This window comes from Dermacentor silvarum, chromosome 1 (genome assembly GCF_013339745.2).
Source record: "Dermacentor silvarum isolate Dsil-2018 chromosome 1, BIME_Dsil_1.4, whole genome shotgun sequence".
Lineage (NCBI taxonomy): Eukaryota > Metazoa > Arthropoda > Arachnida > Ixodida > Ixodidae > Dermacentor > Dermacentor silvarum.
The window spans coordinates 174,624,148-174,651,798 of record NC_051154.1 but is presented as its reverse complement, the minus strand read 5'-3'; the positions used below and the strand labels follow the sequence as shown (position 1 = coordinate 174,651,798).

At 42.9% G+C, this 27,651-nt stretch overlaps 1 protein-coding gene across 1 annotated transcript in view; it reads left to right on the top strand.

Annotated features, from left to right (window-relative positions):
• LOC119436412 (transcription factor A, mitochondrial-like) overlaps window positions 1-27,153 on the top strand; it is a 35,808-nt gene extending 8,655 nt beyond the window's left edge. The window contains exons 5-8 of the mRNA XM_037703254.2: window positions 2,508-2,603; window positions 16,581-16,655; window positions 22,278-22,334; window positions 26,127-27,153. Of these exons, the coding sequence (XP_037559182.1) occupies window positions 2,508-2,603; window positions 16,581-16,655; window positions 22,278-22,334; window positions 26,127-26,297 (399 nt within the window). The 3' untranslated portion in view covers window positions 26,298-27,153. The remainder of the gene's footprint in view (window positions 1-2,507; window positions 2,604-16,580; window positions 16,656-22,277; window positions 22,335-26,126) is intronic.
• The last annotated feature ends 498 nt before the right edge of the window (window positions 27,154-27,651 follow it).

The following is a 27,651-nucleotide window of genomic DNA, read 5'->3' as shown; positions in this document are numbered from 1 at the left end:
CTGCAGATCCTCTTCACTTTTCCAAGGCAGCAGTATTAGACTAGTTGGTCTGTTATGCTCAGTAGTGCAAGAAGGATGATATATCCATAATGCTGTATGTTGTTGCGCTGTGTATCTGCCTCCATTCTTTTAGCACTACTCATTTCCCAAGTTTTCACTTCTAATAAATACTTGAACAAAAACTAAAAAGTTAAAAGTGCAGATAGAACTCGACCAACACCAAATATTGTTCAAAGTGTAGGAAGCAGGCTGCTACATTCAATCTCTTCAGCCATCATTCAACATCACTTACTGGGTAGCTTTTCATGCACACTGATGGTGGTCTTAGTGGTTTATGGCAGTGAGAATGTGGATGCATTAAGCACTGCAAAAAAGGTAAGCAAATTAATCAGATTAGTTGAAGGAATTGATAGCGTCAATTGCAATTGTGTAGGCAGGGAGCTGTACGTTAGCTCTTTAGAAAAATGCAGAGGTGGGACTCCTGAGCCAATGGCACCATTTTGATACAAACGCAGATTCCTGCGCCAAACTGCGCCAAACACAGAAAATTTACCGAAATTGCGCCACGCTGCTCCAGAACGGCTTTGGCATATGTGCTCTGGCAGTGGCCGCGAACAGCGAGTGCATTCTTCTCCGAAAAAGAGTGCGGCCGTTCACATTCTGCAGGCGGCGCGACGGCGCCTCCCGTACAGTTTCTAGTGACTTTTGCGGTTATAACACTGGACTTTACGGCACTTCTGGTAAGTGGCCGGCACGCGCGCGGCCACTCTCGGCTGTTGTCACTGCTGTCGGAACGGCCAGGGTGGCTGTATTTGGAGTGTACTAGAATATGGTTGAGTGGGCCGAGCGGCGTGGTACTCCCTAACTGAGGCGCAAAATAATGAAAAGCAGCTGAGTGCACTGCGAGCGAACTAGATATTAGGGAGGCGCACGCTGCAATGGGCTCAGCGGGCAGACGTCTCTGTCCCCAGGGCCAGTATACCGTAAAAATATTCCAATCTGTTTTTACGGCCACGTGGGCGAGGCTTGAGCCATTTTGACATATCACGGAATGGCGAATTTGGAATCAAATGTCGCAGTTTCACCCGAAAGGCGAAGCGTCAATTGCAATAGCAAATTAGTAGACAGCTTTACGAAGTAAGGATAGAGTTTTATCGGCTGTATAAACTTATAAACATACCTTACTAACTAAATTAACAAGCATGGTGTCGCAAGCACAGGTAAACGTGGACACGTCTCACTCGTTCACCGCTGAAACTGGCTTTCTAAATGCTGGAGTGAGGAAGCGTGGCAGCAGCAGCGAGCGAATTGACCTTCATGCTGCCTTGCTTCAATGCGAACTAAGCAGCGAAAACATAGCGCGCACGAAGCTATGAACACTCGCACACTGTCTTCATCACAGATCGCTTCCAAGATAGGGCCCGCGCTGCCGCACCATACACAGCAGACGTCGGAGAACGCCCCCCTTCCTCCCCCCACGGTGCCTTGCGCGCGACCAAAGACTGTGCGTTTCTTCCCTGATTTCCTCCCTTGCGCGTGTGAGACTGAGCTGTCATTGTCGGCTCACCCTCGCAGGCTTTCACTCACACATACAGCATACGGCGCACGACGACGATGTTATTGCCCGTTGACTTTATACGGAACATCACGGCGACGACGACGGCAGAAATGTGCCTGGAGTGTCCATATAATTGATTCGCAATAAAGACAGATTGGAATAGTTTTACCTTATACCAGCCCAGGGTTAATTGCCGCTCTCTATGTCCGCGGTGACATATGGTAACCCAGTAGTTAGCGCGTCCATTGGACCGCATAATTTGAGAACATTTTCCGATATCATCATGAGCGTCGACGCTGGAATATATAGTTCGACTGTAGTACCACCGATGTTATTGGCTTCACAGGAAGGAGTACATACGCCGTGCCGTCGCTCGACCTACTGTTCCATATTCTAGTACGCTATAGCTACAAAGCGTGCTTTTACTACGCACTTTGTGTTGGTTTATTCGTGGTTTCGAAGTGCGCTGCCATATTCCATTATTCCACCAAAATTCAGATTGGCCTGCTCCAAACTGCTCCTAAATGAAGTTTACTCTGCTCCAAGTTGCTCCAAATTGCAATTTTGTCTGCTCCAAACTGCTCCAAAATGCAATTTTGCTTGCTCAAAAAACTGCTCCAAAATGACTTTGGGCAGTCCCACCCCTTAAAATGCCATCAACTCTCGTTTACAATGTAACCGCTCACGATAGGTGCTACATGAAGTGCTACCGAAAGGCAGCCGCAATGACGTGAATGAGCAACAAAGGAGTTGCTGCTTCACAGAATGCATATTTCATATTTGTGTTATGGTGACTTCTTTTGGAGGAGGCATTAACCTGTTTGATAAACCTGTTCGAAATGTTTTTCTGATTTTCTTTATGTATATATGCCCCAAATTGCTGTTGTATATGGTGCTAAAGAACTTCATTTTTTGTATAATCTGTAACATCATCCCTTCATATTTTTAGAAACTGAAAGAATTGGACAGACCCAAAGGAGTCCGGTCAGCTTATGTACTGTTCTCTACAGAAATGAGGAAGAAGATGCAGGAGAAACCTGCAAAGGTGTGTTTCTGGGCATTTTGAACTTTGGGGTTATACTTGTTTTTAGGTTGGTTTTTGTGCATTACACATGTAGGTGCACTACACATGTAATGACTCAGACCAACTAGTGTGCGTGCATGGACGTGTACATGTATGTTTTCTCCTTTGAGCAAACAGAAAAATACTATTTTGCATGGACGTTCATTGGGCTGTTACAGGCAGTTCACATGTCATATTCAGCATATTACAGGGTTTGTGCATGCTTGTTAGGAGTCCCAGTTCTAGGGGCTACATTTTAAATATTGTCAGTTCTTAATGTCCACTCCATGTGGACATGTATAGCAGAAGCTTCTTTAATAATGTGTGCTAGGTGATTTTGTGTTTTAATGTAGGTCACTAATGAACTGCTTCTGCACGCAAAATAAGCTGAAGCTGCCTCATGCAGGTTGGTCTACAATGCATAGTTAACCTACATGGTTAGATAGCACAGATTACAGTTGGTCATTCCATAAGTTTTCAAAAAGCAAAAGTATATGGACCCCGGGAGTGCTTGCCAAACTGCATCGAAGCGCCATCTTCCGGCACGGTGCCTACTGTCGAGACTAGCCCTCGAGCGGCAGTGTGCTTGCGTGGCCCATCATATCTGCCAGCATGTCATGTTGGTTCTCGGTTCTCTTAATGAGCTACGCTGACTAAACGTTCAACGGGCAGCCAGCCCGTTGGCAGCCAGCCCATAGATGTGCCTGTGCAGCACATCTATGTCGCTGTTTCACTGAGTGGCGGCGTTATGAGCCATGGCTTGTGTGTTCATTGCATCACATTTTTTCGGTTATTGCGCAGCCAACTGCCTGCTCTTGCGCCTGTTGCTGACTCGCACAGAATGCCTTACCTCTTACTGCGGTGCTGCAGCCTTATGTTAGCAGAAGCGCTTCCCATATTTGCTGCCGCTTATTCAGTCGTGGTTTCCCAATCGGTGCCCTTTCTCATCCAAAAGGATTGCAACAGTGTATCAACACTTTAATGTATGAAAGTAGCAGCAGCACATCTGCAGCAAATAGTAGGGCTATTTTTTTACCTACACTTCGTGCAGTCTGATGTAGACGAGTGTAGTGCCGGCAGAGGCTATGACATTGTGTGCTGCACTTGGCTTGCTGGGCTGTAGCCAATTAGAGCAGACTGCACGTCGACTTCTGCATCAGCAGACAAAAAGGGCCCGACTCCGCACTTCGCCTGACTTCGCACTTACTGGCTGTGTATATGCCCTTGCCTGAACATAAACACCAATGTATGAGTTTCCTTTCATCAACATCCTAGACAAACTGCAGCGAAATATATCGTGAATGCAAAGTGCCAGCGTGACACCTGGTCACGCTGGCACTTCGCTACCGTTTTGCAGCGAATATTCACTATCGTCACTATATCAGCGCTGACAGTCACAGACAGAATGGCGCCACGTGTTTGTAATGCCAGCCTGCTTGTTTGTTGCCTGCTGCCTACACTCATCGAAACCGCAGTGTAGAAAGTAGTTTTCATGCTACACTACAGCTATAAAAAATTGCTTCGTGTAGGTGGGCGGAGCTACACTTTTCTACACCAAGTAAAAAAATGGCGACTTCTTATACCAGCTAAACTACTGTAGCCAGTGTAGGTAAAAAAAAATGGCCCTATTGGAAGCGCTTCCAATGGCACCACGCTGCAGGAAGAACCAAGCATTCTGCTCGAGTCATCAAAAGTTGCGAGAGAAGTCGGTAGGCCACGCATTAACTGAAGAAATGCAATGCACAAAAGACGCGCGAGCCAGCAATGCCGGAGCCAATCAGTGAAATAGCTGCGGAGATATGACGGAGCAGAGGTAGCGGCACAGGCGGCGGCCCATTTAACTTTTAGTCGACAAGAAGCGTACGTCAACAAGGAAAGCAACATGCCAGGCTGTCAGATATAATAGGATGCGCGTCTGCACCGCTGCTCGAGCGCCGCTCTCGACAGCCGGCACCGCATCAGAAGGTGGTGCGTCGATGCAGTTTGGCACGCGCTCCCGTGGTCTATATACTTTTGCTCACAAGTGTACGTTTCTTACTTGGACGGACTCTATTCTCACCTTTGCAAAGTGGTCATTACAAATTAAAAATAATAAGAGCCCTATCCAAGGTGCAACAAAGTGTTTAAACAGTTAAAATTTCTTCCTCTTTTCACACAACTTGACTGAAACATAAGTTGGGATACAGTTAAACTTCAATTTGAAGTCTACCGGCCCCATGAATTATTTCATTAGACTGAGAACTTAGCTAAATCAAAATTTTTTGGTCAATCTTCCATACAACATAATACTTATTCACAAGCAAAAAGAAACATAATTTTTGCCTGCATGCGCGCATCTGCCGGTTCTCCTGTGTGTGTGTGTGTTTTTTTTTTAAGTTTCCGAATTTGGGCTTATTCAGCTATTTTACAAACGTTGCGTGAAGTTTGTCAAAAAATAAACTCTGTTCGCAAAAATGTAGTAATGCTGTTGAAAGATGGGGTTGCAGAAGATTGCAGAGAATGCATTTAAAAAACTTAGCGTAGCTTGCACTGGAGGCGCCATGCTAAAGAGACAGCGGAGCTGATGGGCACCTAGCTAGTCCTGGCTTTTGGGCTAGGCCACGGTGTAAGATATATACTCTTTAGGTGGGGACACTTCTCGGCTTGCTTGCTAGACGCGATCGACCAGATAAAGTATCAACGGCACTATCGGGCCGGTGACGGCAGCAGATACCTATCGGCGGAACGACGCAACTTCAATTAGAACGCAGGCGAGAGCTCGCGCGGACAAGCAACGCGCTCATGCCCTCTTCTCCACGTTCTCCCCTCTCCCCGGTGACCTACTTTCGCACGTCACTCAATCATTTCAGATTTCCCGCGAAGCGCCGGTTGCTATACCAACGGGAGATTAAACCAATAAAAAGTTTTCTGTTTTGAAGTTGCGTCGTACCGCCGATAGGTATCCGCTGCCGTCACCAGACCGATCGGCGCGCGCCTTTGGTACTTTATCTGGTCAATCGCGTCTCGCGAGTGTCCTCACCTAAAGAGTATACAGTTAACCCTGGATATAATGAAATTGACAAATTCCCGAAAAACTTCGTTATAAAGAGAATTTGGAATGTCACACCAGGTATTGGATGCGTGGACGCGTGTCGTTTCGCACAAGCGCGAGGCGTCGGAAACGAAGAGCGAGCGACACGAATATGTTGTAGCGTCATATAGTGTCATCTAGTGTCAGGTTAGTGAAGTGAAGCGCAGAGACTTGCGCAGTAACCAAAGAGTGGCGCTGCCAGCACGTTGAAAAAAAAAAACTTTTTTTTATCTTTTGGCAACATCAACTGAAAAAGGAGAGTGCCGGCTTGGTGGGCTAGACCAGCTGCAGCAAGTGGTGGGATCAGGTTTGAATGAAGGGAGGGGGAAAGGTCACGCCCGCGGTGGCAAGATCGCTAGGTCGAGGGATGCAGGCCCGCCTCGCGCACGCTCGCACGCACGCACATGTGCACTCGCTCTTGCCTCGCAGTCGCCATGAATTCGAGCGTGCCAAGCGTGACGCCGCCGCTTCGTATTCCGTCGCGGCGGAGAAGGTGCTTCCGGTTGCTGTTTGTGCAAAAACGACAAAATTTGGGGCAAAATCTCTAGGTTATCGGCGGGGAAAATTCGTTATTTCGAGGGGGTCTCCTGCTGCCACTTCGTTACGTAGAGGTCTCAAATACATGTGCTTCTATGGAGTAACGGCAGGGAATAGAAAAAAATTCATTATGTCCAGGAATTCGTTATATGGAGGTTCGTTATAAGCAGGTTTAACTGTATATCTTACACTGTGGGCTAGGCTAAGCACTACCAAGTCATTTGCAGCATTTCCCGGAACTTAATGATGATTATTGATTAGCTATTGATTGGTTATCGATGACTGATTAAGCTTAAGTAGTCCCAACCATGCTTAGCTAGAGTTAGCCAGGCTCAGCTTCGCTAGTTCACAGGGGTATGTGCCATTGCGCTTGAGCCCTTTCTGCACTGCCGCCAGGATCAGCCCACATTTTTTGTTTGCGACAGACAGATTACGCTTGGCATAAACAGCTCTGCTGTTAAAAAATTGTGATGGTACGTATGCCACCCCCTTGTAGCAGCACAAGATGCCATATATACCAGAAGCGTAACTGCTTTGAGTTAGTTTATTCAGACAAGTTCCTGAACCAGTTGATATCAGCGGCAGCAGAGTTGCTGGTAAAGTCACTGATCTGTAAACAATGTTGTCAGTCACTGCTGTTCGAAGTTAAGTGCTCCTTGTGTGCTGCATTTAAAGGTAAACAATCATTAATAAATTGTGCATGTACCATTAATAAATTGTGCATGTACTGTATTTACTCACATAATGGACGCACTTGCGTAATGAACGCACCCCCCACTTTTCCAATCAAGAAGTGTGTTTTTTTTTTTCCTCGCATAATGAACGCACCCTGAACTTGCTGCCGTGAAGTAGTAGAGGCACGGCACAATTCGGCGTCAGGGATGGCGTCCGATGGGTACGATTGTATCGGACGCCGTATTGTACCGTGTGTCTCCTACTTTTATTGAGATAGCAATTATATGAACACTCCAGGTGCATTTTTGCCGTCGGCGCCGACAATCGCGCCTCAATCTACCGCGTTCGAGGGAGGAAAGTGGGGAGGAAACACGCGGTATTTCGTCGCGTGCATGGCGCCGGGGGAGGGGAGGCAGGGGGGGCAGTGCAGCAACTGTATATTGCACGGCCGTGCGCGCCTTATCTTGAAAGCGATCTGCATCGGGGGTTGAGTCTAGCAGTGCGACGGCGGCTTATACCTTTGTGTGTGCTCCGTTCTCACCGCTCAGTTTGCATTGAAGCAGTACACAGCACGAAGGTCACTTCGCTCACTGCTGCTGCCACGCTTCCTCAAGCCGACGTTTTGACAGCGAGTGTCCGCTGTCATCGAGTGTGATGTGTTCATGTTTGCCTGTACGTGCTGAAATCATGCTTGTTAATTTACGTGGTTAGCGAATGTTTGCTAGTTTATACGGCCGATAAAACTATTATCCTTACTTCGTGTAGCTGTGTACGCATTTGCTATTGCAATTGATGGCTCGCCTTTCGGGCGAAACTGCAACTTTTTTAGTGGTGACCGCGGAAAAAGAATCGCTCAATATTTTACCCCGCATAATGAACGCACCCCGCCCCCACACACACACACTTTCGCATATTTTTCGGGAGAAAAAGTGCATTCATTATGCGAGTAAATACGGTATCCAATGAAAGGTGTTCACAGGTTGGCAGGCATGCATACGCACTTGTCGCACTTATAGTAAACAGCGAACCCATTGACTGTCTTCTGTTCCTTCATGGGAACAGTAATTAACAGGTCACTGGCAACCATCACCTATACTAAAACCCGGCATACCCCTATTTCTCTGATATTTACTCATATTTCGGAAAAAATCTTGTTAAATTGCATGAGATGTCAAGTAAACTTTCTTTGCTTTAGGTATATTTAATGCGTTGGGCTATAGAAATATGCGTCATGGAATCGATAGCACTTCATTAAGTTTAAAGTTTCATTAAAAGATGGTTTCTTTAAATTGAGGTTTAACTGTACTAATTTGAGCATCTGGCATTGTGCCATCATTGACCAATGAGGCTGTCTAGGTGACATTTGTTGACATGTTCATTTTCTTAGCAGCCATCTTGTGTCTTGCACAGCTTCAGACAAATACTATGTTGAAGCAAGGAATTGAATGAATATAATATCCTATTACTTTGAATGTTGAAGGCTCCTGGAAATTACACAGCATCACCGCAAAACCATTGGTTCCTTGTATTCCATTCCACTGTATTTTTTCTATAAGACCAAAAATGTTGTGCAGTCGTGCTCGCACTGCCTACTTTTCTGGCAACACTGCTCCTCAACATCCATCTTCTGGTTGGCATAGCTAAAGCTCAAAGTCGACACAACGTCTGCTTCACTGTTTTCTGACGTGATCACCACGAGCTTTGGACAGTATGATGCATTTTAATAAAGAAATAGCGATGAATACTGCAGTTGAACCTTGTCACAATGAAGTCATATCAGACATGAAAATACCATCGCTCTATCCATTATTCATTATGCAGATATCGGCGGGGTAAAAAGTGTCACGGATTCCACACATTGTGGGAATCTACGTTAATGGGAAGCATTGATCACCTAATGCATGCTTTTAACATTTTGATTTGTGCACTTGTTGGCACTTGCTAAGAGGCCATAGAAGCACACTGACACATACACTGTAAGCACCAGGTTTTATACAGCACGATAGTGATGTGAACCTCCCCTACAATATGTGTAATAGAACATGTAATGCCATCTCGAGTACAACGCACTACATATAAGCTCGATGAGAACAAGGGGAAACCCACACACGAGCATGGTACTGAACTAGAAGCTTCATCTGCTGTGTATGAGAGAAATAAGGACGGAACATTTGATGTCACTCTTGAGCACCTGCTTAAACTGGCTTTGCAGGTGTGACATGAAGACTGATTGAATAAATGCCTAATGGCACCTGGAGTGCAATGCATGATACATTAGTGTAGAGTGAACTATACTCCATTTCATACATGGGATCCAACACTGCGGAAGCCACACAAGTAGTGCCGCCGTAGAAGTCTCACTCTGCATGTTTCGCGGTGCAGTTGTTCATGACCTGCAACTATTCTTTTTTAAATTACTACTTCGTATCTTACAACTGCTATTTGTGGACACAAGTTGATGTCAAATTACACATTAGTTATGCGTGTCTGTGCTACTAGCAGGCGACGCACTATGTTTTGGTTGCAAATGATGCACTGTGGCTGCTGGTCGCAGAAACATGCTGCTCCGCTGGTGTGGTAGTAAATAGATTTAGATCTTCGACACATTTCATGTAATAAATAGCTCGTGTTTTGCGACTTAAAAGTACGAGACCTAATACTGTTAATTACATGGCGCGTACCTAATATTCTTCTTTCATACGTAACGCATTACGTCTTGGTCGCGGATGCGAACAGAGAGGTCTCCCTAGCCTTCATAGCATTGCCTGCTAGGTATGGAGTATAGGAAAAACTTGCACTCACAATGTGCCACTTAAGTAGATGCAGCACCTGCAATCGATGTGATCATGTGGGATTGACATGTTGGTTTGCCTGCTACTGTCCAAATAAGCCAAGCTCTTGACCGAAACACGCACATGTGTGCAGAATGGGCCATTTCAAGTTGCTCTTGCGGAGTACAGCCGGCGAGCGATTTTTCAGGCATAGAGGGGGCTGAATGTCAATGTGAACTCCACTACTACTGCCATCAGTCTAGCTCATGCATGCTTAGGCTACTAGGCCTAACCAGCGCTACTTATCAGTACTCTGCAACCAAAGTTGCAGCTTGGTACAGAGTCGACTTGGTGGCAACTTTGTTCACGGCTGCCATGTTTGCAGCATTGCATTCATGAATCATCTCCAAAACATTTAGCGGTACATTTTATGGCATCAAAAATTTCTACTTGTACAGGGTTGTCCACTCTCTCCACAAACACAGTGCAGCATGGCCGTGTTCCGCTGAGTGCCTGTGCACACGACGTGGCCGCACATTGAAGCTACGCAGCACAGGCACACAGGGGCTTGGAGGTGGGGCTTCGTGTCGTCTGCTAAAGTGTGGCGCACTCCTGCACTTTAGCAGACGACACGAAGCCCCACGTCCAAGCCCTTGTGCACCTGCATTACTTAGCTTCGATGTGCAGCTACGCTGTGCCGTGTTTGTATTAAGAGTGGGTGACTGTAAATTGCTTTTGCAGAGATCACGGTGCCACAGGGGAATGTGAAACTTAGGTTCAGGTTTTGTTTAACTATGCACCGCACGCTGAAGATATTGCCTAGACTATAGTTGCTACAGTAGTGGGTAACATTTTTAACACATTTACTGCATTTTCTCCTCCCATTGTCATCTCATCTCCTAGTGTAATCATTGTCTCTTCTCACCTTCTCCTGTTTCTATGAGTGTCCACAACAAAGACATTCCTGTCTTCACCAATGTGAACACTCCAAAGTCCTGTCTCGAACCTGATTTCGTTTGTGTTTCTTCTGCCCACCAATACGCTCTCCCTTTCTCGAGGCTATCAGGGCCTCAGCTTGGGTGAGGGCAGGTCGCAGAAAGTGGCACCCGGCAGAAAGTGGCGCCCGGCCTTCCACACTTATATTGTCAACCCCCCAAGCACGCTGTGACCTTTGGCACAGCAGACACAGAACGTCATATCTTCTGGGAACCAACTAGTCACACAATGCACTTGAACAATCCCTGTACATCATCTGCAGTTCCTAGTTGACAATATCAGAATTTGGACTTGTTCGTTTAAGAGCTCGAGTTTAGAACAGTACAAGGGACGGGCAGTGCTGCGTGCATTCACTACCATCCCTGTTCATTCTTACACTGTTCTAAATTCAAGAGCCACGTTGTCGGTGACAAAGCCTTTGTATGCCAAGTTCACAGAACCAGCCTCTAGCATGGCTTTCTTCTTCACTGATTGGTGCGCTCCAGCTTCCTTTGTTTTGACGAAAGTGAATCTGGCAAAGACAGTGTTTTCTAAAGGTACTTATACTCACGGACAACTTTTCTTGGCTATGAAGTGAAAGCTATGGGGGCGGAACTTCTGAACACATATTGTATCCAAAGTAGTCAGTGCGAGTTTGGCCCCAGTTTCAGTTTCGGCTTCACGGACCTTCCTCCTCTACATTAGCGAAGGCAAACACAGTCAACTTGATGTGATTTTCTGAAGCTAATCAAAGACATCCCAAATTTTGAAGCTTTCAGGCTTTAACGACGAAATCGTGGTTCTAAAAAACGCTTATAAACTCAAGGGCTCAAATTTCTTCATTACAGAAGATTTCTCTGCAAGGATTAGATCTATTCAGAAAAAAAATCTGGGAAGCATCAACTCCTTTTTGTAACAACGATTCTGTCGTAAAGTTAAGATACAATCATGCGTTCATTGACAAGGTTCGTTATAACTGGGATGACAGTTCAAACACATTAGTAAAAGTATCTAATCAACCACTACCTTATGTGCCTATGTCTTTGACTCCCGGCTCATCCTCTACCTGACCTTGTTCTGGCCATCTTGATAATCTCATCGTTTTGAACATTAACGTTTGCAGTATTGTTAAATAACTTCCAGATTTACTGTTTCTTATTTCTGTTTATTCCCCTCATGTTATTGGCATCACTGAGTCATGGTTACATAGTAATATTTATGACTCAGAGTTTACTCCTCCTGGTTTTACTGCCATGCGCCTTGACAGGATTCACGGCATTGGCGGCGGCGGCGCATTGTTTATCCGTTCGGATCTTCGTTTCTCAGTTTTGCCTTCGCCCCCAGATACAGAATCCGTGTGGTATAAAATTTTCCTGAATAATCAGTTTATTGTAACTAGCATTATATATCGTCCGCCCGGTTCTTCCCTTCATGTCCTTCATGCTATTGCAAATTTTATGTGCCAAACTAACATTGCTTCATCACGATTTATATGCATGGGTGATTTCAACGCTCCCGGCATCCACTGGCCATCATTAAATGCAACAAGTCGCAATGTGGCAATTTGTAACGAAATAATAAATATTTCCTTGTCCTTTGGGCTCACTCAAGTTGTTTCTAGCGCAACTAGGTTAAGTTCCATCCTGGACTTAGTTTTCTTAAGCGCTGACCTAGCGAAAACGGACTTCTCTTGCGAGGTAATTGAGGGACTCTCTGATCATAAAGGCATTTTGTTATCACTCTCTTGTCCAACCTCCAATTCACCCTATACATTTACTAGCTTCCCTGACTTCACTCATGCGGACAACAATTCCATTACTGATCTTTTAGCTGATTATTTCGATACGTTTTGTTCTTTGTCAGACAGTCAGGATGTAAATTGTCTAGTTAAATACTTTGACGATCTTGTCAAGTCATGTACCCAACGATTTGTGCCCATTAAAACTAAGAAAAGTAATGCTAACCTTCCCTGGATCACTCGCGACATATTGCATTTATCTCGTCGTGTCCATAGACTTAGGCGTTCTAAACGGAGCAACGATCCCATAACCCTGGACAGGTTTCACAAGGCCAAGAATGAACTTAACTTCTGGCTGCAAACGGCTAAAGATTTCTTTTTTCGGGTTCAACTGCCTGATCTATTAAAAAATAACCCTCGTAAATTTTGGTCTTCTATTTTACCTCACGATGCTTCACCCACTTCTTTCAAAATTGATAATGACGTCATCAGCGATCCGTCAGTAATATCAGATGCTTTCAACAAGTATTTTCAGTCCATGTTCTTCCTGATAACAACTTCATTCCTTCTCTCACCAATATAGCTTTTTCTGAAGCAATCAGTGACGTCAACATAAACAATGAAGGTATTCTTAACCTTATAATAAACTTGGATACCAAGAAATGCATCAGACCGGACGGGATACACAATGCATTCTTGGTTCCCTATTCCTTGTGGTCATCAAGATATCTGACGGTCATATTCAATAAATCTTTATCATCTGCCACTGTTCCTTGCTCATGTAATTTAGCTAAAGTGCTTCCGCTTTATAAATCTGGTGATAAGCAGTCTTTGTCAAACTACAGACCGATTTCATTGACATCACAGTCATGCAAAATCTTGGAACACATCATTCATAATCACATCATGCTTTTTCTGGAATCGCATAATCTACTATCTAACATACAGCATGGGTTTAGGCGCAGTTTTAGTACGACAACGCAGTTAGTTGAGTTTACGCATGACATTTTCCTTAACCTTGATGTTGGCAACCACGTTGACACTACTTTTATAGATTTCTCGAAAGCATTTGACACAGTATTACATTCTAAACTCCTTGCCAAACTTAACACTGTACTATAATCCTCAGCTGGTTCATTGGATTTCATGCTTTCTTTCACTTTGCTCACAGTTTGTTTCTTACAGCTCGACCAACTCTACTGCCATTGATGTGACATCTGGAGTGCCCCAAGGCTCCGTTCTTGGGCCACTGCTTTTCTTAATCTACATAAATGATTTGCCTGTAAACATCTCTGCTAACACGTCTTTACACCGATGATTGTGTTTTATATGAAGTGATTAAATATTCTGATGATAATTACCGCCTCCAGGAGTCATTTGCTAGGTTTTGCAGTTGGTGCAATACCTGGCAAATGAACATTAATTTTGATAAAACCGTCCTTATGTCCTTCTGTAACAAATTTTTTTCTTCTCTTTTTTATTACTTCTTCAATAACCGTGCCGTGGGTAGGGCATCTGAGTATAAGTATCTCGGTGTCATTTTTACGCATACATGTTATGGTCAAAACACATTAATTACATATGTAACAAAGCACTAAGAAAATTAGGTTACCTGCGTCATACACTATCCAACTCTCCAAAAGATACTAAGCTACTGTTATACAACCTTTGTCCATAAAGTTTCGAGACTGATTTATTTTCTTTTAGAAATGATTCCCCAAAACAAATGTTGGTGCGTATGTGTAGCGCCATCTTTCCGGGCTAACCTGAGCTATTTATGTTAATTGCTGTGGCAGCCGCTAGGCTAGATGGCACTACATGTAGAAAAATACGTTGTCTTTAGTCTGCGCATTCAAAAAATTTAATTATGGGGTTTTACGTGCCAAAACCACGATCTGATTATGAGGCACGCCGTAGTGGGGGACTCCAGAAATTTAGACCACCTGGGGTTCTTTAACGTGCAACTAAATCTAGGTACACAGGTGTTTTTGCATTTCGCCCCCATCGAAATGTGGCTGCCGTGGCCGGGATTCGATCCTGCGACCTCGTGCTCAGCAGCCCAACACCATAGCCACTGAGCAACCACGGCGGCTCGTCTGCGCATTCTACTGTGAGTGAAAGGGGCGAGATGGATGTCCACCTCGAACAGCGTGTAAACATAAAATTCTGTGTGAAGCTTGGCAAGACAGCCACACAAACGTATAAGCTCCCTCGTGACGCTTACGGCAACGAGACATTATCGCGGGCGCGAGTTTTCGAGTGGCACAAGAGGTTCGTTTCAGGGAGAACGTCGGTGGAAGACGACACAAGGTAGAGGTGCCCTGCAACCTCATGGAATGAAAACAACGTGGCTCGGATCAGGGAGATCGTGCAGCAAGACCGCACCATTACACTCCGCATGCTATCGGATGCTCTCGACATTAGTAAGACAACATGCCACCAAATTTTGCATGAGAACTTGGGGAAACAAAAGCTGAATGCCAGACTTGTACCGCACTCCCTCACACAGGACCAGAAGGACACGCGGGCATCAGTGAGCGCTGATTTGCTCTCCGAGGCAGAGAAGGATGCTGCATTCGTCGACAGCATCATTGCTGAAGACGAAACATGGTGTTTTCAATACGATCCTCAAACAAAGAGGCAGAGCGCCGAATGGCGGTCCACAAGCTCTCTGGCATCGAGAAAGATCTGCCATACTTGCCTGACCACTCCCCATGCAATTTTTTCCTGTTTCTTTGTGTGAAGAGAGCCCTAAAAGGTCGCTGGATGGGGAGCGTGGAGGCCATTCAAGACGCCACAGCAAAGGAGCTGACAGCCCTGCCAAAAGGAGCGTTTTCCAACTGTTTCCAAGACTTCAAGAAGCGTTGGAAGCTCTGTATAGGCTGCAAGGGAGACTATTTTGAAGGGGTGCTGCACAAATTATTTCAGTGTTAAACGCATTTTTTTTAATGGACTCAGTCTCAGAACTTTACAGACAAAGGTTGTATAAATCGCTAATCCGTCCTGTTGTTGACAATGCATCTGTCGTTTGGAGATAAGCAGTGTGAGATTAACAGACTGGAAGCGATTCAGAAAACAGCTGTAAGATTTATATGTCACCGTTATGATTGCAACTTTTCACCCTCTTGTGCACTTCGTTCCTTGAATATTACTTCGCTCTATACACGTCGCCTTCAATTCATAGCCAGAAAAGTTGTCTGCGAGTGCAGTGCACCTGGAGGCGAGACACCATGTGTGTCCAATGACAAGCCACTTGTACCCGGTGTATCTGACAACTGGCCACATGGGCCTCTCCTTTGTTGAGCCTAGCACCGAATTGTTGCGTAGGTCTAAAAAGTCTGTTGGCGGCCATACTAGATTTTTTTGTATCGGAATACATATTCTGAGGCACATGCAAACAAGAATTTGGTACTGTTTTGGATCCCGCATTATTCAGTTTCATTATAGCAGGCGCTATGTCACTCAATGATTTGTTATATCTGAGTTTTTTATATTTTGGTTTGACTGTACTTTGAAAGTTTCATTACTTCCCAACCAATATCGTCTGCATAGCCTCATATGCCCTTTATCATTTTTCTTATCCACTCTTGGCATGCACTGTCACTGCTATTTGTTAATAGTAAGCATTGTATAAATATACGTACTGAGACTAATATTTGAACTCAAGGGGAGGAATGGGGTGGCTATATTCTTGTCAGAGCAAACATTTAAGAGTAGTAATAGTTGGTACCAGCGGGACTGTATCCTTCAGATATGTCTTTATCAACTCATTCCTTTTGTGGTTAACATATTCATGGCCACTATACATGTACATGCCTATGCATCATAAAGGCTATTAAGCTTGCTAGTGTGGTTCGGTGCTGTCAGTCCCAGAATAATCTGCTGCAAACTTACTGAGACCCACTACACAATTTTAATTTGTTTGTCTGATGATAGAACCATCTACTGCTTTTCATAACTTCTTGGCAGTAGTGTTGAGGTGGTAAATGATGAAGCATAGTCAACACTATCCCTTTCCTCTTCATTCTAACAGGTTATTGGCTGCATTTTGTTGCAAACACTGCACTACACAAAAGTTATGGTATTGTTCAGAATTTGATTTGACATAAACAGATATAAAAGAAAAACACAGTACTATTTTTGTGTGCAACTAAATTCATGAATCACCTGCAATTGCTCCATCTCTTCTCCAGAGTGCAGTTGGCAGCAGTATTTCTTCATGGTTCCTAGGGAAGCTGCCTAGTAAAAGTGAGGTTCCATCCCCACAGGTAGGCGTTCATTCCACATTAGGGCAGCAGCAAAAAGAGCTAGGAATGCCTCCCTTTTAACAGATATTTAGCATCTTGTCACCTATGTGAAAAACTGTAGTGTCTTCTGTTTTAAATAGGTGTTATTAAATTATATGAATTGAATAGGTGTTATTTAACTATATGGACTGTTCTGTTTCGATCACAAAAATAAATGTACTAGTAGCTGTTTGGACACACACAGGCAAAGGGGGGATGACACAGTGCTGTGTGTTGCCCCCTCTTCTTCTGTTGCCTGTTATGCTTTAGAGCTAATTATGCCATCTCAGCAAGCCAAAGTATCTACCATTATGTTTTGCCATGACGATAAACTAGCCAAACAGTACATTCTGACTAGTATCATTGCAAGTTATAGCTTTCCTTTTGTTTTTTGTTTTTCTCCTTTCTTTTTTTTTTTCAGCTTGTATTTCACAAAAGCATTGTTTAAAAGTATTAAGTGGCAATAAATGAAAGCAAAAATGTGCAGCATTGTTAATTAGAAGTACAGGGGTTAAAAATGATGTGATCATATGTGAGGTCAAGTTGTATGTGAGCAGCAAACATTGTACAAGATGAGTAGCTGTTGTTTGATTACCTTGACCATTGTCTTGGTTTTATTTTGTACAAGTACCAAGAAGAAGAACCATGCTCCAAACATAAATTTGAGCAACCTACAAAAGCAGTGCTCCCTAATTACTGTATTTGCATGAATATGATGTAAGGAGGACCTTTACAACTCAAAAGAAAAATAGTGTGACTATAGCATGATGTAATATGCATAATGCAGCGACATCTGTGGGCTAAGAACAGGGCCATTTGGCATAGCATAATGGGTGAGCTATACCACTACACGTGCCTGTACATGCTCCCATAGCGCCGTTCCAGAATAGAAATCTGACGGAAGCATGTTCTGCTGCACAAGAGGTTTAGTGAGCATGCACCATGGCAGCTACATTTGTGCAGAGAGGTTGTGAGGGCTCGCATCACTACCTGAAGTGCATTTGTGACCAAAAAGTAGTGCGTCACATATGAAATAAAGATCTAGGCATGCATAATGTAATTCGATGTAACATTAAGTAACATTTACTTTTATGTTGCAAATTACGACATATTCATTACATGGAAAGTGTCGTAGATCTGAACCTATTTACGACCGAACGATTGGAGTGACACATTTCCGTGCATAGCAGCCGCAGAGCACTGCTTGCGCCTGTGACCAAAACATAGTTCTAGTACGTCACATATTAGAGACACAAAGTTGCACGAATAATACATAATTTGATGTAACCTTGTGTCTACAAGTTATAGTTGTAATATATGAAGTAGTTATACAATAGAAAGCATTACAGATGAGAAACTGTGCTGCGGAACATTCGGAGTGAGAATCCTAGGGCAGCACTACTGCTTGTATAGCTTCTGCAGTGTCACCTGCTAAGTATGAAACTGAGTATAAGCTTCTGAGTTGGCTGCATGTATTCCTGCCCGTGAAACGTAGAGCTTGCAGTGTGCCTGAAGTTTGTCAAGGTGGCGGACATCCACCTGGTCCATAGGGGCCGAGTAGTGTGGGCAAGCTTAACTCTTTCCCTACCATGGGGAAAATAGGTGTTTTTTTAATGTTACGGCAGATGTTTTTTTCTGAAGGAAATACTGCGATGCCTTTTCCAATGCTATTCCTTGCTGGACTTTGTCAGTGGTTAGAGCTACCTCCACTTGCATTATCAGCGGGATCAGCTGGCCATGAACGGTGAATGATAAGAGTGGCTTAGAATCGAGTGGAAGACATAGTTACAAAATATGGCCCTGGAGCCATATATATCATGATAATCCCTCTTCAGCTGCACTGTTTTCCTGTCTGTAATTGTCTACTATAGTTTGAATTTCCTTGCATCACACAATGTAAGGATCCACAAAAGTTTCGTGGATCTACAGCTTTAGTTCTCACCAAGTGCTTCTATTTTTTGTAAAACTAAATTAGTATGTAAGCTTCTGCAAAGCAGAAGTGAAGAAGATAATAAAGCCTTCAAAGAAAAGGCAGGCATGTAGTTGAACTGCTCTGCAAAAAAGTACATGGGTGGCATTCTGTTCAGATCTCCATACTGTCATGACTGTTTATGCAATTGTGATGTCACAGCCAGCAGGATGGATCAGGCAAAGATTTGTTACCATGATACAAAATACTATCCACAAGTTGAGAGAACATGCGTCTTAGTAGCTGGCAGTGTTGTGTGCCCATTCATTACTAGTGCAAAATGTCATTGGTCATTGCAGCCACATGTATTAAAGGCTGGACTAGTAAAACTGTTTCACTGTATCAATAATTATTGGCAAGAGCATGGAGCTCTGTATGCTGATGGTCTGATAGGCACCTAGTTTGTCTAACATGGTAGGTGTTTTAGAAAAGCCTTTCATAGTTGATTGCATTTAAGAATTATTGGCAAGGTGTCATCATCATTGTCACCACCAACCAGCCTATGTTTATGTCCACTGCAGGGCGAAGGCCTCTCCCAGCGATCTCCAACTACCCCTGTCTTGCGCTAGCTAATTCCAACTTGCGCCTACAAATTTCCTGATTTCATCTCCCCACCTAATTTTCTACCATCCTCGTGTGCGCTTCCCTTTCCTTGGCACCTATTCTGAAACTCTAATGCTCCACCGGTTATCTGCCCTACGCATTACATGGCCTGCCCAGCTCCATTTTTTTCTCTTAATGTCAACTAGAATACTGGCTGTTGCCATTTGCTCTCTTATCCACACCGCTCTCTTCTTGTCTCTTAACATTATGCCTAGCATTTTTCGTTCCATCGCTCTGCATGGTCCTAACTTGTTCTCGAGCTTCTGTGTTAACCTCCAAGTTTCTGCCTCATAAGTTAGCACCGGTAGAATGCAATGATTGTACACTTTTCTTTTCAACAGTGGTAAGCTTCCAGTCAGGATTTGGTAAAGGCTGCTGTATGCATACCAACCCATTTTTATTCTTCTGTAAATTTCCTTCTCATGATCAGAGTCCCCTGGGAGTAATTGACCTAGATAAGTGTCACATAAGCATACCCCCAAACATACTCTCAAGGCTCACTGGCTATCATGAATCCTTGGCAAGGTGAAATGTTACTCAAATATTTTGGCTGTTGAGCAGCGTTATTATGTATTGTCTTAGTAATTATTCAAAGCCACTTGCTGCTATCATCTGTTGCAATCTTGGTAGTATATCATGGTGTGATTGGCTAGCTATGCAAAGCATGTACAGAGCACTTTTACTGTAGTTTCTTAATACGTACCTTTGGAAAACAGCCATCACTTTAGGCAGCACATGTGTTATGCCAAGTTTTACCAGTGTGTTCACCGCTGTGCGGTGGAGATGAAGCTGTACTGGAGATGAAGCTGTACTTATCAAAACATTGGTACATTTTATTGCTCACACTGATGAAGTTTCTCCAGAGCTTTTGAAGACAACAGTGCAATACAGATGAATGTATTGACTGTAGCAGTTAATTTCATCTCTAAATGACAGAAATACAACATTACCCATTCTAACCATGTCTAATGGAGCTTGCAGCTATTGTGAGGCTATAAACCAAGGCCACTGTTGTCCGTTTTTGTCCGTATGTTAGCCAGTGCTTGTGCTAGTTGAGAGAAACAGCCGGCATGAGGTGGTGTTGGTGTATTCATGTGCCAGTGTTGATCCTGGCCCACTGGATGTGCAGGTGCAGTTGAATCCCACCAATACAACATAAATCACAGGGTGTTTAGAAAAATTTGTTGTCAAAACTTTTATGCTGCACAGTAAGCAATGATTAGTGTATATTAAGCTTAGTAGCAAATGGAAACTGGGCATCCACTATCACTTGGCTGGGAGTACTTGAAGATATCGACATTAGGGGGGGGGGGGGTTGTTGTGTAACCGACTGACCCCCCCCCCAGTCGGAAGATCTCCCGGATGTAGTTTCTCCAAACTTGGCAGGTATGCTACATCGCAATGCATATCAAAGGGGTGAATAATATGCCATCAAAGCCTCGCAGTGTGCTAGTGCTAGTAAGGACATATAATTGATGAGGCCAGAGGAAAACTTTCTAGTGTAATATTGTCAGCACTTCATTGGTACACTTTCGTGGAATAAAGTTGCACCAATTCACACTTCTCGCAGTCAAGAGAAGTAGTATTAGACATATGGCAACAGTAACACCTTTAGAACCTAGGGTATCATGCTGCCTCCCATTTGTGTATTGTTCATTAATTCTGTGCACTTCATACTGTACATCAATAGAGAGCCATGCACATACTTGCACAGTTTCAGTTTAAGCCACTGTAATTGCTACCTTTTTAATATTGTTCTGCTATCGGTTTTGCCTTTTTTTTCCCCTCACATATTGCATTCAAAGTACATTCAAAATTCGTTATAATCTGCGAAACATTTTTTGAGCTTGCTAAATTTTGTGAACCACTATGAAAAAAAAATCCAATGGGCAACACGTCCAAATATAGTAAACAGACAATTTTAAGTAGTGCAAGTAACAATTATTTTGATTGTGATGCTGTAAAACTGGAAATAGGAACCCTTTCACCTGTTGGCCAAGCCTCCTAAAAACAAGCTACGTTCACCTTGTGCATTGAAGCTCAGAGCCAGGCCTTCAATGAAATTTGTTGAAAACCAATGCATCTCATCATGGGTGCCAGCCAGAGAATGGTGACACTTATCGCGCTCATTTTTTTTTTTTTTTTTTCCCTAAACTATGCATGCTTTTCAATGTAAAAATCATCCTACTAACATCTCATCACTGCAATCCTCAAGGCACAAAGCTATCTAGCTGGCACTGGTCTAAACTTCTGCAGCTATCTCTGTGAGTCTTCTAAAGAAATCTTACTGACTTCACACAGTTTCATTATGGTGACCGCAACTTATACATCTAGTCCGCTAAAGATCCACTGAGAGAATTTATGTCCTGCTGAAAGTTTCTTTATCTGCTAAGAGTACTTGTAAATCCACTAAAATTTTGCTAGGACTCTTCATATTCAGCCCTAAGCACTGTTTCTGCTTAACAAATAAGTTGAAATTCACTGCATTTTTGTCATTACACAAGGGTAAAACCTGCTAGATCTAACAAAAGTCTACTAAAATTGTAACACTGTCGTGTAGCGGTTGAACCATTTTCTTCTGTAAAGACATGATGGGGCTGTAATGATCACTGATGCATGTAATTCAATGCTCACCCATCATTATTTTTGAGCTGATATTTTATTATATAAGTAATGAAGTCAAGAATTTTGAAGCTTTTTATTAAGAAAAGCTCCTCCTGTTTCAATTTTACAATTTTACTGTGGCAATTTGATATCAGCAAATAAATAAAGGAATAAAAAAAGCATTATTCTTGACATATTTACCCAAGTTGTAAATTAAGAAATGTGAGTCCATGGTTGCTGTCAAAATTGAAGTGGGAAGATGTACCTGTGGTGCTTGAACAGTCAACAAAGAGATCACATATAAATGAACAAAACACAGTTTTGCTATTATAGTTATATTGTTCATCAAAAGTGCAAAAGAGCAAAATCTGTGTTTCCTCTGACATGCTTACACTGACGGTTCTGCATTCTATATCTCTGAACTTCAGGATATCATGACTCAACTTGGTGCCATGTGGAAGCAGCTGTCTGAAGAGAAAAAACAGGTCAGCTATTTGAAAAACCATTTTATAATTTATGCGCAAATGATCAAGCTGAAACTTTCACAGGAGCTACTCATTGCAAAATGCTGCTAATCTGAGGTCATAGTGAGGATAAACATGATGTAGCATTCGTCCGCCGATCACCTGTTCTATGGGCTCAAATGGAAATGCTTAACATTCGCTTTATTATTATGAAAGTGCTGTTCTAGGTAAAATGAAGTTTGTTGGATTAGTATCTGTTGATCTTGTGCTTCCAGCAGGAATATCAGTTTACATGTATATGAATTCTTATGATTTTCTTCGTCTCAAAGTGCCATCTTTCATCTCTCTGCTGAATGAATACTTGCTGCCTAATGTGTAATGTAAGTCTGTTTCTTAACTTTTGCAGCCACTGATTTCTCAGGCATCGTTTTTTCAGGAGAAACATTTTTTGCATAAGTTACCTTATTTACTCGATTGTAACGAAAGTTTTTTTCTAGATTTTTCCTACCTGAAGTCAATCCTCGCATTACAATCGAATACCGAAATTCAAGTTGTCTAAAAAGTGCAATGATGCACCCAATTTTAATCAAGTGAAATGTGCGAGTGAAAGTGCCCAAGGGACGCACGGCGGAGAGCAAACGCAGCACCTCCATCGCGTGAAAGGCCATGAGGGAATGGGAGGGAGGGAGGGGAGGCAACGTTTAGCTGCGGCATCAAATGCGTATCTCGCATCTGCGACCGGGCGCAAGGAGAACTGGCAACTCAATCTCCCACGCGAAAGGAGGAAAGCAGGAAGGCAGTGCGGGAGAGAGGGCGTGCGGCTTCTACTCCGCATACTTATACTTTGCGCGGCTCTGGGCTGTTGCGCGCACCGTGTCTTGAAAGCGATTTCCACACGGCTTTGACTTTTGTATGCGCTGTGCTTTCGCCGCTCAGTTTTCATTGAAGTGATAGACCGCACGAACCTTTGCTCGCTGCTGCAGCCGCGCTTGCTCACGCCAGCGTTTTGACAGTGGTTGTCTGTGGTCATAGAGTGTAATCTATTCATGTTTGCTTGTGCGCGCTGACACCATGCTTGTTAATTCAGTTAGTAAGTGAATGTGTTCAAGTTTATGCAGCCGGTAAAACTACTATCCTTACTCCGTATAGCTCTCTACTAAAGTCACCCGTTGTGTTACTTTCGCGGTTTTATTTTTTCTTAGTGGATGCAATGAAAAGTCACCCCTCGCATTACAATCACGGTCGTATTACAATCGAGTAAATACGGTATTGCCAATTGTAGTGGACACACAATACACAACAAATAATAAGTTATTTAGAGACAGGAAATGTGTAGTGATACCATCCTCCTATACTTACCTGTAAAAAATTTGCAATGATCAGACAATTGGTAAAATTGTGGTAATTGACTTTCAATTAAGCTTTCTAAGACAGTCTAGTCTGAGGTGAGCACATAGTTCTGGTGCCCACGTAAGAGATTCCTTTCAACTGCCTTCACCCTAAAATCATAAACACAAACTGCAGCACAAATCATGTTCTTTTGACACATCGTATAGTGTTTTCATTTAAGAGCCACCCTTTCTTATTTAAATTTGGGTCCAAATCTCACAGGTGTGACCTATACACGGGTAAAATGTAAATAAGTGTGTATCTGCTTTGAATAACAGAGGTGCTTGTCGCAGTATGTAGTGATCTTGGGAAGCCTTTATTTTAGCACCATTCACTACTTTATATGTCGTCACTGACAAATAACTGCAGAGCTGGAGCCGCTGAATTCTGGTTTACCAAAATTGGGCTCTTCAATGGAGAAGCCGTCTTCGGACATCTTGGACATTATGCTACATGATGAAAAAGTCACCAGAATTTTAATGTAAAACATGGATTAAATGTTACTGTCGATAGCGTCCTCATTAATCATTTGTCAAGTCACTAAGTGTGATAGAACCAGTTCTCACTCGTCTCAAGAAACTAAATGCACATGCGGCAGTATCCTCTGTATGCAGGAGCTCGCCTGTAAACAGAGCAATTGCACAGCTATGTGGGCAAGTTATAGTAACACTTTGAGATACTAGAAATGAGATAGAAATGAGTTCTGTGACAGCAGAACTGCTTACGCAGCAGAACTGCTTATGCAGCAGTGAACTAGAAACTGCTTACGCAGCAAACTGAATCTGAAACATGCAAGTGCAAGTGTGAGCACACGGCAGTAAACAAGGCAAAGTATGAAGGCTTCATCTAGATTTGTGTTCCTACGACTCAAAGTTCGCTGCTGAGTACTGTGGCCGATACTGCATTTTTGTCAACCTTTTCTTATGAGTTATATCCCCTGCAGGCGCTATGTATTGTACATGCGAGCAGACAGCGCATCAAAAGCGAAAGTATTGGTGAAAATAGTAATGTTTAAAACATGTATATACATCTTGAGACACTTTCAGCTAGACCTTTGCTGCAAAATTGAATAGTATGTGCAATGTGTTTTGATGAAAAAAAGTTAAGGTCGACATCTGGGTGTTGGCTCTCGGTGCTAGTATATTGTCATGAAACGGGTTCACTTTGTTCCCAACGGTGTTTTACATCAGGCATGGATCTTTGTTAAGTGACTGAATGGGTGCTTACCAGGTATGCTGGACATGAAATTGTTTATGTTCTCATATCCTGTAGAGTGCATGAATGGAGTACACATTTCGTAAACACGACAAAACTCACTGGAGATATGAAAATTCTTTATCTGTTCTGCAGCTGTATGCTTTCAATGATTCTGAAGATAGAAGAAATGTGGTGAAACTAAGTTTTTAATGGATAGAATCTATTCGTGCCTGGCGGGGATATCTCATCGTGCCAACCATCCCTTCCTCCAACCACCACTGTCGCAGCCATGAGTCTGTTTATGTCAGCCAGTTCAGGCAATACCATGACTCTCTTGTCGTCCCATCGGCTTGAGTTACCTGAAGTTCTTTCCAACGGGGCATTTTTAATTAAGAATATTAAGCTATGAATCAGCTGGAACGCCATTGCTGGCTCCTTGTACTCAAGACTGGCTCCAAGCTCATGGTGTAAACATTGGCTAACTGTCCTTGCTTTGTTCACTTATTGTAAATAAAACCTTCATTACAGCTGCACTATGGCATGTGTGGATTAGCTGATGAAAAAAAACTCACAACTAAGTATAGCAAAAGTTTATACTGAGTGCATAACACAATTAATGTAGTTTTTCCTGCTTTACACATAGTGAAGCTTGCTATCTAGCATCCCTATCATTCACCTTCACTTTAACCACTTTGGCATTTCAGAGCTCTTTTCTTTTTTTCTGTTGCAGTTTTGCACCAATTCAATCATTAATTGGTCTCTCTCTCTCACACACACGCACACACACAACCTCTCTCTCCACATTTTCTACTATGTGTACATTGTAGGCTACCAAGATCTGGTGCAGTTTTTTCTTTAGGTCAGTCATCTTTCACATTGCAGCCACTGATCACTTTTGTGTTGGTATTCTACTGGCAGATGTGTAAAAAAAAAGAGCTCATGCCTTCTCTGATGCCACAGTCTTGGTTACGTTAACACATGAAAGGAGCCTGTTTTGTTTTCATTGTCAAACTTCAAGAACGGCAGTACTTATTTGTAATGATATTGTGGTGCTCTTAATCTTTACATGCATCTTTGAAAGCAGTGTAGATATTCTAATGATGTCCATCTGAATTTTAGTAAACCTCGAATGCTGTGTGCTTGTGAGAGATGCCAAATGTAATTAAAGTTCAATTAGTCATAGGCACCTTGGTGTGCAATGTTGACAGGCTGAGTTTTTCATTGCAGCCATATCTGCACAAAGCTGACGAGGACAAACTTCGATATGAACGGGAGATGAAGGCCTGGTCACAGCGGCTGGCGAAGGAAGGACAAAGTGATGTGCTAAATGACCTGAGAGAGGACATTCGCGAAATTCGAAAGAGCAAGCAGGGCTCTGTCCGCAAGAATGTCACATAGGAGTGTAGTGAAAAAAAATGTGGCAAAACATTTCTAGCTTATTATTTCTCCTCTGCTTGTGTTTACGGATGCATATTCATTCTTGAGCAACTATTGCATGATTTAGTGCACTGCTGCCACTTTGCCAATTTCATTACCACTGCTTTGTGCTAACTGGTCGTGTTATAAGGGCCTTCCTGGTTAGCACCTAGCAACAGCTTTGATGCCAATGGCAAGACAGCAGCAGTGTGCTGAATAAGCTGATATGATTTTTTTTTAAAGTATCTGTGAGCATGCATGCAAGCTTTCATGCTGTTTTATGGTGGCTTCTCAGCTTGCATACATGAGCCAGAGATTTCATTTTTCATGCTAACTTCCGAGACCATTGCCATTGGATTTTTTTTTTTTTTTTTTCAGCAGAGCACAGCATTTTATAAATGTGAGTGGGCTGCTGTGTACATATGCTTTTGTTCTGCAGTGTAGGTGCATATTGCTGTTAAAGAAAAAGTGTAAATGGGGGAAGTCAAAATATTGCAAAGCTTTTCATACTACCAAGCTGGATAAATTTAGTTCTGATTGAATAAGTGAAGGTCTGATAGTGGTATCTATCATGTGATTCACTTTTAGTCTTGTGCATAACTTTTAGTGCTAGGTAGGTACTATATTGTGTTCATGCAGTTTAAGGATATCCTTTTGTGCATCTCCTGTATTGTGCTGGAAACACATAAGGACTGTTAAATTTCATGATAGCTGTTTCTGACTGCATTTTGTGTGTTATCATATTTGAAATTGCTTAAAAATTTAATGATCCTGAGCAACTGTACAAAAAATAAAGAACTAATTGCATATAACTTTGGCAGCCTCCATTGTTCTTGAACTGATTGTGATGTGTCACCATTCTTGTCCGTAACTTGTTTAAGAGCATGAGAGGCCATTGTTCTCTCATGCCCTTAAATACTCAAGGAGTCACACTTTTTTCTCCTGTACCTGCCTGTACATGTTTGTTGACGCCGGGAAAAAAAAAAAAAAAACATTTTCTTCTCCGTCTGAGCATGCAACAACAAAGACATTCATTAAGCAGGTCTATGTGCCATCTATCCAGTGGCTCTCTTAATTCCTGACTATGCACTTAGACTGTGAGGCACTTAATTTTAATTTTTTTTTTATGTATTCAAAGAATTTGTGTGAGCTAGGTGTAGCCTCACGATCAATATGAAAGGGAACAGCCAACTTACTTGTTACATGCTAACAGGTCAGATTCGAATTCACACACCACAAGTAATCCTTGCTTAAAACCTGCTTATGTGTTCCCTCTCTTATTGCTCATGACTGTGCATACATATATGCATACGCTACATGCACGCCATACTTTTCT